The sequence below is a fragment of the Pristiophorus japonicus genome, chromosome 2 (assembly GCF_044704955.1).
Source record: "Pristiophorus japonicus isolate sPriJap1 chromosome 2, sPriJap1.hap1, whole genome shotgun sequence".
In the NCBI taxonomy this organism is placed as follows: Eukaryota; Metazoa; Chordata; class Chondrichthyes; family Pristiophoridae; genus Pristiophorus; species Pristiophorus japonicus.
This window is the reverse complement of record NC_091978.1, coordinates 317,871,016-317,886,609: the sequence shown is the minus strand read 5'-3', so window position 1 is coordinate 317,886,609 and position 15,594 is coordinate 317,871,016. Positions and strand designations below refer to the sequence as shown.

The following is a 15,594-nucleotide window of genomic DNA, read 5'->3' as shown; positions in this document are numbered from 1 at the left end:
TATCAATCTAAACATGAATAAGCTGCATTTATGAATTATTGTAGAGATGTAATAAAAGATTAAAATATTATCTTACAATAAGGACACCTTGATAAATAAGCGCAGCAAGAAAAACGACTCACCAAACATTAAAAAAACATTACCATATTGTATAGTAATCATCAAAGCAGAGAATGTAATTCCAAGGAAATTATATTCCACAAATCATTTATAGTTTATACCTAGCTTTGGCCGCCATGAAAAGATGGATGCACCAAAAAGGATTCAAAGATGGCACCCTCCATTGTGTTGTGTAGCACTACCAGCCTGCTAAATGGAATAGAACAGATCTAGCAGCTTAAAACTGGACATTCATGAGGCACTGTGGGCCGCCGGCAGCAGCAGAATTGTATTCCATGACAATATGTAACCTCATGGCCCGTATATTTCTCACTCTACCATTACCACTCAGCCAAGGGACCAAGCCTGGTTCAATGAGGAGTCGAGAAGAGCATGCCAGAAGTACCTACAAAGGAAATGCCAACACAGGATGCATTCTATACAGCGGAAGTAGAGCTAAGCAATCCCACAACCAACTCATTGCATCAACTTAAAAATACAAGAAAATATATTGCAGCAACTTACCTCCAATTATGATCTTACAATAAGGATACCTAGCCCCTAGCCCTGGCCAAAGGGCTTGCCAGTCTGCTTCTCCCTCCCCGCCCCCCCACCAGCCCCGAGTGCCAACTCTGAGACTGCAGCAGTTCAAGGCGGTGGTTCACCATCACTTTCTCAAGGGCAATTAGGGAAGGGCAATAAACATCCTGTGAATCAATTTTTTTAAATGTACATGTTCTTTGCTGCCCAACTTCAAGGAGGCATGCCGGGAAGGCTGACCAGATTGAATAATTGTTATGCAGACTGCCTGGAAGGTTACAGATTAGACAGCTTTGAGAGCCTGTGGAGAACTATTGTAAGCACCAGGTGTTGTCTGATAGCATCAGTCGACGTAACCATGGGAGAAAGAATTAGAACTTTTGGAAAACATGTTTTCATCAGCAAAAATGGTGTAAGTGCAGTCATTCTAAAGTGAACAATGACACAGTCCACAAGACCAACAGAACACAGTCCATGTGACAGACCAAAAGAATTCCATACAGGATGCGAATTGATTATTAACCTCTCAGTCCCGTGAAGTACAAGAATTGACCATTCTGAGTTTCAAGTTATACTACTGACTAAGATTGTATGGGTCCCATCTGTAAACTTTGTTGCATTTTAACATTAATAAAACCATTTGGTCATAAAAGTTTAAACCCTTGGTTGATCTTATCTCCGATTACCCTAAACAATAGAGTTAAAAACAAAAGCCCAACAGTTTGGAGCAAGTTTTTGCACACGGCAGAGTGGGGAAGGAAAGAAGGAGGATTACTTGACTATGATGACCACACCTAGTAAACAGTGCTTAAAATATTCAAATTTTGTTTTTTCACAACTATGCACACCTCTGGTGGGGTGGAGAGAGGAGGAGGAAATTATAGGGTAGATGTCCACTTCTGTGCTCCTGGTGCAAAGCCTCGACCACTGGAAGCACATATTTAAGGTGTTAGGCCTTGGTTGAGTGGTAGGACTCCGAGTAAGAAAGTTGAGCACAAATCCAAAACTGACACCTCAGTGCAGTCCGGACAGAGTGCTGCACTGTCAGAGGTGCCATCTTTCAGATCAGACATTAAACAGAGGGCCAATCTGCCTTTTGGGTGGACGCTAAAGATCCCATGGCACTATTCAACGAAGAACAGGGGAGTTCTGGCCAATATTTAATTGTCAGCCAACATTGCTGAGAGATTATCTGGTCATGTGTTTGTGGGACATGCTCTGAAGGCATGAAAGATGCTATGTAAATAACAAGCCCTTTCCTTCTAAGCGTGCCAATTTGGCAAGCTATTTCGTTTCGCTTAAACCAGCTCTATTCTGGCTCAAACCTGATGTTCTACCAGCTGTCCCAATACCTCTCCCGGGGCCTTCTTGATATGCTGCCATTTCCAGCTCAAAAACCTTCTGAACTACTGGTCCAATTTTTAATCTCAGCTATCTGCCATCTTGCGAGACCTCTTGGGCAGGGAGCAGCAGCAGATCTAGCTTAAGGACAAACAAGCAACCTGGCCATAAGTTTCTGCCAAAACTATTCTATACTCGCTGCCAAAAGAAGTTCAGCAAAAGAATGGACGATTTGCTTTGTGTGTGTAAAAACAACTCATCTATATTCTCACAGACCAGACTAGCCTACATCCTACTAATCTGTGGCACTGTACATTAGTATATTGACAAGTTATCCCAATGGATCATCAGCACAAAAAATTAAAGGCTTCTTTTTAAAATATAGCTTGACCATTTTTCTTAGAGGAACACATTCAACGTTTCCTTTTGGGAGATGGAAAACTGTATTTCAAGATGAAAAGAAGAATGTCACAGCAAGAGATCCTCACAGTAGCGATGTTTCACTTTTTAATGTTGTAGAGCTTTGAGAGCCTGTGGAAAACTATTGTAAGCACCAGGGATGCCTTTCGGCCAGGGCTAGGAGCGGGACTGGTAAGGCACTGGGGGCTGGGGGGGACCGGGACCGGCAAGCCCTTCAGCCAGGGCTAGGGACCGGCAAGGCACTTGAGGCTGGGGGAAAGAGACCGGGACCACATCTAATAAACATGCTTAAAATATTTCTATTTTGTTTTTTCACAAATAAGTACATCTCTGGTGGGGTGAAGAAGAGGAGAATACAGGGCAGAGTTTCCACTTCTGTGCTCCTGGAGCAAAGCCTCGCCTGCTGGAAGCACAAATTTAAGGTTCTAGGCCTTAGTTGAGTGGTAGGACTCTGAGTAAGAAAGTCTTGGATTCAATCCCTACTCCAGAGACTTGAGCACAAATTCAAAACTGACACCTCAGTACAGTCCTGATGGAGTGCTCACCATTGGAGGTACCGTCTTTCAGATGAGACATTAAACCGAGGCCCTGTCTGCCTTTTGGGTGGACGCAAAAGATCCCATGGTACTATTAAACTAAGTGCAGGGGAGTTCTCCCGATGTTCTGGCCAATATTTAATCATCAACCAACATTGCTAAAAGAGATTATCAGGTCATGTGTTTGTGGAATATTGCAGTGTGCAAATTGGCTGATACTTTTCCTACATTACAACAGTGACTGCCCTCAAAAGTACTTCATTGGCTGTAAAGCATTTTTGAATGCCCTGAAGTCATGAAAGATCCTTCTTAGTGTGCCAATTTGGCAAGCTATTTCCCTTTGCTTAAACGAGCTCTAATCTGGCTCAAAGCTGTCCCGATACCTTGCCTAAGATCTTCTTGATATGCTGCTATTTCCAGCTCAAATGCCTTCTGAACTACTGGTGCAACGTAATCTCAGACATTTGCCATCTTGCGAGACTTATTGGGCAGAGTGCAGCAGCAGATCTAGCTCAGAGGACAAACAACCTGGCCATAAGTTTCTGCCAAAACTATTCTATACTCGCTGCCAAAAAGAGTTCAGCAAAAGAATGGATGATTTGCTTTGTGTGTAAAAACAACTCACCTACAATCCCATAGACTAGACTAGCCTACATCTTACTAATCTGTGGCACTGTACATTAGTATAATAGGTTATTCCAATGGATCATCAGCACAAAAATTGAAAGGCTTCTTTTTAAAATATAGCTAGACAATTTTTCTTAGAGGAACACTTATTCAATGTGTCCTTTTGGGAGGTGGAAAACTGTAGATGGAAAGAAAAATGTCAGCAAAAGATCCCCACAGTAGCGATGTTTCACTTTTTAATGCTGTATAGCTTTTCTTGAAACAAAGTGCTGCTCATTAGCAACTGAAGAATGAATGCTAAGTTTCACTAGGACAGACAGAAAGGAAAAGGAGGTGGAGTAGCACTGTTAATAAGTGCGTTAGTGAGAAACGATATTGGCTCAGAGGATCAAGATGTTGAATCAGTTTGGGTGGAGATGAGGAACAATGAAGGGAAAAAGTCGCCGGTGGGGATAGTCTATAGGCCCTCTAACAGTAGCTACACTGTTGGATGGAGTATAAATCAAGAAATGATGGAGGCTTGTAATAAAGGAACGGCAATAATCAGGGGTGATTTTAACCTTCATATTGATTGGACAAAGCAAATTGGCCAGGGTAGCCTTGAGGAGGAGTTCATAGAGTGTATCCGGGATAGTTTCTTTGAACAGTACGTTGCGGAGCTAACCAGGGAGCAGGCTATCTTAGATCTAGTACTGTGTAACGAGGCAGGATTAATAAATGATTTCTTATTAAGAGATCCTCTAGGAATGAGTGACCATACTATAGATGAATTTCAAATTCAGTTGGAGGGTGAGAAAGTCGGTTCTCAAACTAGGGTCCTAAGTTTAAATAAAGAAGAATACAAAGGTATGAGGGCAGAGTTGGCTAAAGTGGACTGGAAAATAGACGAAAGAATGGGACGGTTGATGAGCAGCAAAAATATATCCCAATGCGAAGAAAAGATTGTAAGAGAAGGGATAACCATCCGTGGCTAACTAAGGAAATAAGGGAGGGTATCAAATTGAAAACAAAGGCAGACCAGTGGGAGGCCAGAGGATTGGGAAACTTTTAAAAGCTAGCAAAGAACTACTAAAAAAATGATAAAACGAGGGAAGATAGATGATGAAAATAAACTAGCACGAAATATAAAAACAGTAAAGAGTTTCTAAAGGTACATAAAAAGGAAAAGAGTGGCTAAAGTAAATGTTGGTCTCCTAGAGGATGAGACTGGGGAATTAATAATGGGGAACAGGGAAATGGCAGAGACATTGAACAAATATTTTGTATCGGTCTTCATGGTAGAAGACACTAAAAATATCCCAATAGTGGATAATCAAGGGGCTATAGGTAGGGAGGAACTTAATACAATCACTAATGAAGTAGTACTAGGTAAAATAATAGAACTAAAGGTGGACAAGTCCCCTGGACCCGATGTCTTACATCCCAGGGTCTTAAGAGAAGTTTAAGAGAGGCGGCAGAGATAGTGGATGCATTGGTTGTAATCTACCAAAATTCCCTGGATTCTGAGGAGGTCCCAGCAGATGGGAAAACCGCAAATGTAACGCCCCTATTTAAAAAAGGAGGCAGAAAAGAAACAGGAAACTATAGACCAGTTAGCCTAACGTCCGTCGTTGGGAAAATGTTGGAGTCCATTATTAAGGAAGCAGTAGCAAGACATTTGGAAAAGCATAATAAAACCATGCTGACGCTGCTTGACTGTATGAAAGGGAAATCATGTTTGACAAATTTGCTGCCATTCTTTGAGGATGTAACGAGCAGGGTGGATATGGAGGAACCAGTGGATGTGATGTATTTGGATTTCCAGAAGGCATTCGATAAAGTGCCAAATAAGAGGTTACTGCAGAAGATAAAAGCTCACGGGGTTGGGGGTAATATATTAGCATAGATAGAGGATTGGCTAACTAACAGAAAACAGAGAGTCGGGATAAATGGGTCATTTTCTGGTTGGCAAACAATGATTAGTGGGGTGCTGCAGGGATCGGCAGAGGCCTATAAAGGCCACGAGTTCAGCAGGCGGGAGGTGCGTCGCTGAGGTGTGAGTCCGCGGATCAGCAGAGGCCTATAAAGGCCAGCTGGTGCAGCTACAGGGAGAAGGCAAAAAAGCAGAAAGAAACAGAAAGGTGATGTCACAGCCAAGGGGGTAAGTGATTGGCTGGTGATTGGTGAGTAGTTTTTCTTTTTTCTCTTCGACAACAGTGAGTAAACTTTAGCATTGCTGTTGCCAATTTAAGTGTATCTAACGGTTAAGTCATGGCAGGAGAGCTCGGTCACGTGATATGCTCCTCCTGTACTGTGGGAACTCAGGGACACTTCCGGTGTCCCTGACGACTACGTGTGCGGGAAGTGTATCTGCCTCCAGCTCCCGACGGTCTGCGTCGAGGAATTGGAGCTGAGGGTGGGTTCACTCTGGAGCATCCACGATGCTGAAAATGACGTGAGTAGCACGTGTTGCAAATTGGTCTTACCTCAGGTGAAGAGTCCACAGCCAGATAGGGAATGGAAGACCAGCAGGAAGAGCAGTGCAAGGAAGGTAGTTCAGGGGTCTCCTGCGGTCATTCCCCTGCAAAACAGATACACCGCTTTGAGTACTGTTGAGGGGGATGACTCATCAGGGGAGGGCAGCAGCAGCCAAGTTCAAGGCACCGTGGCTGGCTCAGCTGCACAGGAGGGCAGGAAAAAGAGTGGGAGAGCGATAGTGATAGGGGATTCAATTGTAAGGGGAATAGATAGGCATTTCTGCGGCCGCAACCGAGACTCCAGGATGGTATGTTGCCTCCCTGGTGCAAGGATCAAGGATGTCTCGGAGCTGGTGCAGGATATTCTGAAAAGGGAGGGTGAACAGCCAGTTATCGTGGTGCACATTGGTACCAACGATATAGGTAAAAAAAAAAGGGATGAGGTCCTACGAGACGAATTTAAGGAGCTAGGAGCTAAATTAAAAAGTAGGACCTCAAAAGTAGTAATCTCGGGATTGCTACCAGTGCCACGAGCTAGTTAGAGTAGGAATCGCAGGATAGCTCAGATGAATACGTGGCTTGAGCAGTGGTGCAGCAGGGAGGGATTCAAATTCCTGGGGCATTGGAACCGGTTCTGGGGGAGGTGGGACCAGTACAAACCGGACGGTCTGCACCTGGGCAGGACCGGAACCAATGTCCTAGGGGGGGGTGTTTGCTAGTGCTGTTGGGGAGGAGTTAAACTAATATGGCAGGGGGATGGGAACCAATGCAGGGAGACAGAGGAAAACAAAATGGAGACAAAAGCAAAAGACAGAAAGGAGATGAGTAAAAGTGGAGGGCAGAGAAACCCAAGGCAAAAAACAAAAAGGGCCACTGTACAGCAAAATTCTAAAGGGTCAAAGTGTAATAAAAAGGCAAGCATGAAAGCTCAGTGCCTCAATGCAAGGAGTATTCGGAACCCAAGAGAGGGCTCTGAGCTAGTTAGAGTGGGTGAGAGCTCATACGAACAGGACCCCAAGAAAGAATGCAAAAGGCAGGAGGCAACAGAGCAGATAGCACTGGGGTAAGTGTAAACCACAAGGTGATAGGAAGGGACAATATGTATGAATATAAAGGGGCTGCAGGAGGGGTCAAAACTAAAAATCATGGTTTAAAAACTAGGTTTAAAACACTCTACCTAAACACACGCAGCATTCGAAATAAAATAAATGAGTTGACGGCACAAATCATTACAAATGGATATGATTTGGTGGGCATTACAGAATCGTGGTTGCAGGGGGGGCCAAGACTGGGAATTAAACATACAGGGGTATCTGACAATTCAGAAAGATAGACAAGAAGGGAAAGGAGGTGGGGTAGCTCTGTTAATAAAGGATGATATCAGGGCAGTTATGAGAGACGATATTGGCTCTAATGAACAAAATGTTGAATCATTGTGGGTGGAGATTAGAGATAGTAAGGGGAAAAAGTCACTGGTGGGCGTAGTTTATAGGCTCCCAAATAATAACTTCACGGTGGGGCGGGCAATAATCAAGGGAATAATGGAGGCATGTGAAAAAGGAACGGCAGTAATCATGGGGGATTTTAACCTACATATCGATTGGTCAAATCAAATCGCACGGGGTAGCCTTGAGGAGGAATTCATACGTTTTGTTTCTTAGAACAGTATGTTACAGAACCTACAAGGGAGCAAGCTATATTAGATCTCGTCCTGTGTAATGAGACAGGAATAATAAATGATCTCCTAGTAAAAGATCCTCTTGGAATGAGTGGTCACAGTATGGTTGAATTTGTAATACAGACGGAGGGTGAGGAAGTAGTGTCTCAAACGAGCGTACTATGCTTAAACAAAGGGGACTACAGTGGGATGAGGGCAGAGTTGGCTAAAGTAGACTGGAAACACAGACTAAACGGTGGTACAATTGAGGAACAATGGAGGACTTTTAAGGAGCTCTTTCATAGTGCGCAACAAAAATATATTCCAGTGAAAAAGTAGGGTGGGTAAGAGAAGGGATAACCAGCCGTGGATAACCAAGGAAATAAAGGAGTGTATCAAATTAAAGACCAATGCGTATAAGGTGGCCAAGGTTAGTGGGAAACTAGAAGATTGGGAAAATTTTAAACGACAGCAAAGAATGACTAAGAAAGCAATAAAGAAAGGAAAGATAGATTACGAAAGTAAACTTGCGCAAAACATAAAAACAGATAGTAAAAGCTTTTACCGATATATAAAACGGAAAAGAGAGACTAAAGTAAATGTTGGTCCCTTTGAAGATGAGAAGGGGGATTTAATAATGGGAAATGTGGAAATGGCGGAGACCTTAAACAATTATTTTGCTTCGGTCTTCACAGTGGAAGACACAAAAACCATGCCAAAAATTGCTGGTCACGGGAAGGTGGGAAGGGAGGACCTTGAGATAATCACTATCACTAGCGGGGTAGTGCTGGACAAGCTAATGGGACTCAAGGTAGACAAGTCCCTGGTCCGGATGAAATGCATCCCAGGGTATTAAAAGAGATGGCGGAAGTTATAGCAGATGCATTCGTTATAATCTACCAAAATTCTCTGGACTCTGGGGCGGTACCAGCGGATTGGAAAGCAGCTAATGTAACGCCTCTGTTTAAAAAAAGGGGGCAGACAAAAGGCAGGTAACTATAGGCCGGTTAGTTTAACATCTGTAGTGGGGAAAATGCTTGAAGCTATCATTAAGAAATAGCGGGACATCTAGATAGGAATAGTGCAATCAAGCAGACGCAACATGGATTCATGAAGGGGAAATCATGTTTAACTAATTTACTGGAATTCTTTGAGGATATAATGAGAATGGTGGATAGAGGTGTACCGATGGATGTGGTGTATTTAGATTTCCAAAAGGCATTCGATAAGGTGCCACACAAAAGGTACTGCAGAAGATAAAGGTACACGGAGTCAGAGGAAATATATTAGCATGCATCGAGAATTGGCTGGCTAACAGAAAGCAGAGAGTCAGGATAAATGGGTCCTTTTCGGGTTGGAAATTGGTGGTTAGTGGTGTGCCACAGGGATCGGTGCTGGGACCACAACTGTTTACAATATACATAGATGACCTGGAAGAGAGGACAGAGTGTAGTGTAACAAAATTTGCAGATGACACAAAGATTAGTGGGAAAGCAGGTTGTGTAGAGGACACAGAGATGCTGCAAAGAGATTTAAATAGGTTAAGCGAATGGGCTAAGGTTTGGCAGATGGAATACAATGTTGGAAAATGTGAGGTCATCCACCTTTGGGAAAGAAAAACAGTAAAAGGGAATATTATTTGAATGGGGAGAAATTACAACATGCTGCGGTGCAGAGGGACCTGGGGGTCCTTGTGCATGAATCACTAAAAGTTAGTTTGCAGGTGCAGCAGGTAATCAGGAAGTCGAATGGAATGTTGGCCTTCATTGCGAGAGGGATGGAGTTCAAAAGCAGGGAGGTCCTGCTGCAACTGTTTAGGGTATTGGTGAGGCCGCACCTGGAGTACTGCATGCAGTTTTGGTCACCTTTCTAAAGGAAGGATATATTACCTTTGGAGGTGGTACAGAGACGATTCACTAGGCTGATTCCGGAGATGAGGGGGTTACCTTATGATGATAGATTGAGTAGACTGGGTCTTTACTCGTTGGAGTTCAGAAGGATGAGGGTTGATCTTATAGAAACATTTAAAATCATGAAAGGGATAGACAAGATAGAGGCAGAGAGGTTGTTTCCACTGGTCGGGGAGACTAGAACTAGGGGGCACAGCCTCAAAATAAGGGGGAGCCAATTTAAAACTGAGTTGAGAAGGAATTTCTTCTCCCAGAGGGTTGTGAATCTCTGCCCAAGGAAGCAGTTGAGGCTAGCTCATTGAATGTATTCAAATCACAGATAGATAGATTTTTAACCAATAAGGGAATTAAGGGTTACGGGCGGGTAAGTGGAGCTGAGTCCATGGCCAGATCACCCATGATCTTGTTGAATGGCGGAGCAGGCTCGAGGGGCTAGATGGCCTACTCCTGTTCCTAATTCTTCTGTTCTTATGATCGGTGCTGGATCCTCAACTATTTACAATCTATATTAATGACTTGGATGAAGGGATCGAGTGTAATGTAGCTTGGTTTGCTGATGATACAAAGATGGGTGGGAATGAAAATTGCGAGGACGACACAAAAAATTTGCAAAGGAATATAGATAGGCTAAGTAGTGGGCAAAAATTTGGCAGATGGAGCATAATGTGGGAAAATGTGAGGTTATCCACTTTGACAGAAATAATAGAAAAGCAAATTATAATTTAAATGGAGAAAAATTGCAAGGTGCTGCAGTACAGAGACACAGAGCTGTGGAGGCTGGGTCATTGAATATATTTAAGGCGTTGATACAGATTTTTGAGCGATAAGGGAGTAAAGGGTTATGGGGAACAGGCAGGGAAGTGGAGCTAAGTCCATGATCAGATCAGCCATGATCTTATTGAATGTCAGAGCAGTCTTGAGGGGCCAAATGGCCTACTCCTGCTCCTATTTCTTATGTTCTTATATACCAGTGTTCATTGCAAGGGGGATGGAGAATAAAAGCAGGGAAGTCCTACTACAACTGTACAGGGTATTGGTGAGGCCACACCTGGAGTGCGGCGTACAGTTTTGGTCTCCGTATTTAAGGAAGGATATACTTGCATTAGAGGCTGTTCAGAGAAGGTTCACTAGGTTGACTCTGGAAATGAGGGGGTTGACTTATGAAGATAGGTTGGGCCTATACTCATTGGAGTTCAGAAGAATGAAACATAAAAGATAATGAGGAGGCTCGATAAGGTGGATGCAGAGAGGATATTTCCATTCATAGGGGAAACTAAAACTAGGGGACATAGTCTTAGAATATGGGGCCGCCCATTTAAAACTGAGACGAGGAGGAATTGCTTCTCTGAGGGTTATAAATCTATGGAATTATCTACCCCAGAGAGCTGTGGAGGCTGGGTCATTGAATATATTTAAGGCGTTGATACAGATTTTTGAGCGATAAGGGAGTAAAGGGTTATGGGGAACAGGCAGGGAAGTGGAGCTAAGTCCATGATCAGATCAGCCATGATCTTATTGAATGTCAGAGCAGTCTTGAGGGGCCAAATGGCCTACTCCTGCTCCTATTTCTTATGTTCTTATATACCAGTGTTCATCTTCAAAACTGACATGTGAAATCTGAGGAGGATGTAAAGAGACTTCAAGGGGATATAAACAGGTTAAGTGAGTGGACAAGAACATGGCAAATTGAATTTAATGTGGAGAAATGCGAAGTTATCCACTTCAGTAGGAAAAATAGAAAAACAGTATTTTTAAATGGTGAGAGATTGGGAAATGTTGGTGTTCAGAGGGACCTGGGTGTCCTTGTACACAAAACACAAAGTTAACATGCAGGTGCAGCAAGCAATTAAGAACGCAAATGGTATGTTGGCCTTTATTACAGGAGGATTTGAGTACATGAGTAAAGATGTCTTACTGCAATTATATAAGGCCCTGGTCAGACCACACCTGGAGTATTGTATGCAGTTTTGGTCTCCTTACCCAAGGAAGGATATAGTTGCCATAGAGGGAGTTCAACGACCGTTCACCAGACTCGACCTCTGGTGGGAGAATTGTACTCTGAGGAGAGATTGAGTAGACTAGGTGTATATTCTCTAGAGTTTAGAAGAATGAGAGATGATCTGATTGAAATATACAAAATTCTTCCAGGGCTCGACAGGGTAGATGCAGGGAGGATGTTTCCCCTGTGTGGGGAGTCTAGAGCCAGGGGTCACACTCTCCGAATAAAGGGTCGGCCATTTAGGACTGTGATGAGGAGAATCTTTTTCACTCAGAAGGTGGTGAATCTTTGGAATTCTCTACCCCAAAGGGCTGTGGGTGCTCAGTCGTTGAGTATATTCAAGACAGAGATCAATATATTTTTGAATATTAAGGGAATCAAGGGATTATGGCATAGTGCGAGAAAGTAGAGTTGAGGTAGAAGATCAGCAAAGATCTTATTGAATGGCGGAGCAATCTCGAGGGCCCAAATGGCCTACTCTTTCTCTTAATTCTTATGTTATGTTCTCTTTACTTCAATAGTATAACATTCAATAATTAAGAAATAATACATTTTTTGAAAAAGCATATTTAGTCTCACGATCATGATCTAATTTCACAGCATCAGCTATTCTGCTCAAATGTTATCCACCCTGAGCTATGGAAAGTTAATACTTCCTCACCATAACATAGCTTTGAAGGCTGGTTTCTTGAAGGCAGACTTGATGAAGGCAATACCCTTCGTTCAGTAGGTATTGGACCTGAAGCTGAAAATAAACATTAAAATATTGCTGTGAACAATTATGTTTATAATTGAGAATCAGCACCGTCACAACTAGAATAGCTACATTTTCATGGTTTTTCAAATACAAGTTGTCCTTCATCATAGAAACATAGAAAATAGGTGCAGGAGTAGGCCATTCGGTCCTTCGAGCCTGCACCACCATTAAATAAGATCATGGATGATCATCCACCTCAGTACCCCTTGATCCCTTTAGCCGTAAGGGCCATATCTAACTCCCTCTTGAATATATCCAATGAACTGGCATCAACAACTCTCTGCAGTCGGGAATTACACAGGTTAACAACTCTGAGTGAAGAAGTTTCTCCTCATCTCAGTCCTAAATGGCTTACCCCTTATATTTAGACTGTGTCCCCTGGTTCTGGACTTCCCCAACATCGGGAACATTCTTTCTGCATCTAACCTGTCCAGTCCCGTCAGAATTGTATATGTTTTTATGAGATCCTCCCTCATCCTTCTAAACTCCAGTGTATAAAGGCCCAGTCGATCCAGTCTCTCCTCATAGGTCAGTCCAGCCATCCAGGGAATCAGTCTGGTGAACCTTCACTGCACTCCTTCAAGAACATCCTTCCTCAGATTAGGAGGCCAAAACCGAACACAATATTCCAGGTGAGGCCTCACCAAGGCTCTGTACAACTGCAGTAAGACCTCCCTGCTCCTATACTCAAATCCCCTAGCTATGAAGGCCAACATACCATTTGCCTTCTTCATCGTCTGCTGTACCTGCATGCCAACTTTTAATGACTGATGTACCATGACACCGAGGTCTCGTTGCACCTCCCCTTTTCCTAATCTGCTGCCATTCAGATAATATTCTGCCTTTGTGTTTTTGCCCCCAAAATGGATAACCTCACATTTATCCACATTATATTGCATTTGCCATGCACTTGCCCATTCACCTAATCTGTCCAAGTCACTCTGCAGCCTCTTAGCGTCCTCCTCACAGCTCACACCGCCACCCAGTTTAGTGTCATCTGCAAACTTGGAGATATTACACTCAATTCCTTCACCCAAATCATTAATGTGTATCGTAAATAGCTGGGGTCCCAGCACTGAGCCCTACGGCACCCCGCTAGTCACTGCCTGCCATTCTGAAAAGGACCCGTTTATCCCGACTCTCTGCTTCCTGTCTGCCAACCAGTTCTCGATCCACGTCAGTACATTACCAATACCATGTGCTTTAATTTTTCACACCAATCTCTTGTGTCGAACCTTCTCAAAAGCCTTTTAAAGTCCAAACATACCACATCCACTGGTTCTCCTTTGTTCACTCTACTAGTTACATCCTCAAAAAAATTCCAGAAGCTTTGTCAAGCATGATTTCCCTTTCATAAATCCATGCTGACTTGGACCGATCCAGTCACTGCTTTCCAAATATTCTGCTATTTCATCTGTTAATAATTGATTCCAACATTTTCCCCACTACTGATGTCAGTATAATTACCCGTTTTCTCTCTCCCTCCTTTTTTTTAAAAAAGTGGTGTTACATTAGCTACCCTCCAGTCCATAGGAGCTGATCCAGAGTCGATAGACTGTTGGAAAATGATCACCAATGCATCCACTATTTCTAGGGACACTTCCCTAAGTACTCTGGGATGCAGACATATCAGGCCCGGGGATTTATCGGCCTTCAATCCCATCAATTTCCCCAACACAATTTCCCGCCTAATAAGGATATCCTTCAGTTCCTCCTTCTCACTCGACACTCTGTCCCCTAGTACTTCCGAGGTTATTGGTTTTCCTTCGTGAAGACAGAACCAAAGTATTTGTTCAACTGGTCTGCCATTTCTTTGTTCCCCATTATAAACTCACCTGAATCTGACTGCAAGGGACCTACGTTCATCTTCACTAATCTTTTTCTCTTCACATATCTATAGAAGCTTTTGCAGTCAGTTTTTATGTTCCCGGCAAGCTTCCTCTCATACTCTATTTCCCCCCTCCTAATTAAATCCTTTGTCCTCCTCTGCTGAATTCTAAATTTTTCCCAGTCCTCAAGTTTGCTGCTTTTTCTGACCAATTTATATGTCTCTTCCTTGGATTTAACACTATCTCTAATTTCCCTTGTTAGCCACAGTTGAGCCACCTTCCCTGTTTTATTTTTACTCCAGACAGGGGTGTACAATTGTTGAAGTTCATCCATGTGATCTTTAAATGTTTGCCATTGCCTATCCACCATCAACCCTTTAAGTATCATTTGCCAGTCTATTCTAGCCAATTCACATCTCATACCATCGAAGTTACCTTTCCTTAAGTTCAGGATCCTAGTCTCTGAATTAACTGTGTCACTCTCCATCTTAATAAAGAATTCTACCATATTATGGTCACTCTTCCGCAAGGGACCTCGCACAACAAGATTGCTAATTAGTCCTTTCTCATTACACATCATCATAGGCGATCCCTCGAACGAGGATGACTTGCTTCCATGAAGGTTCATAGCTATTTCAATGAAGGACCCGATGTTCCAGTCCCGAACTCCAATTGAGGGGGTGGAAGATGCCTGTGCATGGATGTTTTTTTCAAAAAAACGTGCAGTGACCATTGCACATCAGCCACCACACGGGCTTGACAGAGCTAAGCCTTTATCCTGTGACAAGGATTAACCAGGACGACTGGAGACCTGCTCTCCTGCACGGACCTAGGATGCACACATATCGCAGTGTCGGCAGGTCCGTGCTGCCCCTGGGCCATCGGCTCTTCTGGGCCCCATACCCTCATTCGCCGCACCTCCGCCACGATGCTCCAGGGCCCGGCGCTCCATTTCTATTTATAGGCCCGACCTGCGGTGGTGGTCTCACACAGGTCGGGGCGGCCCATGATGTACCAGTGAGAATCAACCCAATAATCCATTGTGGGGAAGAAAATCTAAGGGACATGTTCCTTTAAGAGATTACAGGCAGTAGCTATTGTAGTGCCTCCCTTTCCCCAGGATATAATTTACTTTCCTTTACTTAAATTTATCAGCAAGGTTTTCATTCAGGTTTGATCCACCAAAATGCATAAATGAAAGACAAATCTTTGAGACATTTCCGAGCAAGAAAATGTTTTCATTTGCAACAGTAACTACAATGAAACCAATGTAATAGCTGGTGGAAAAGTTATGGCGTGCAGTGGGACTCATACTCCTACCACAATACTCACTGTGCAGTAATGCATGAAAGCTCTTTCCATCATTGCTATTGTTTTTAATTAGGCTTTTCTTATTTAACGCAACTGGTGCCAAGCACAAAAA

General features: G+C 43.2%; 1 protein-coding gene across 3 annotated transcripts in view; it reads right to left on the bottom strand.

Moving 5' to 3' along the window:
• adad1 (adenosine deaminase domain containing 1 (testis-specific)) overlaps window positions 1-15,594 on the bottom strand; it is a 132,935-nt gene that overhangs the window by 81,428 nt on the left and 35,913 nt on the right. For all 3 annotated transcript variants that reach the window (XM_070871814.1, XM_070871818.1, XM_070871817.1), the window contains exon 5: window positions 12,247-12,330. In XM_070871814.1, coding sequence (XP_070727915.1) covers window positions 12,247-12,330 — 84 coding nt within the window. The remainder of the gene's footprint in view (window positions 1-12,246; window positions 12,331-15,594) is intronic.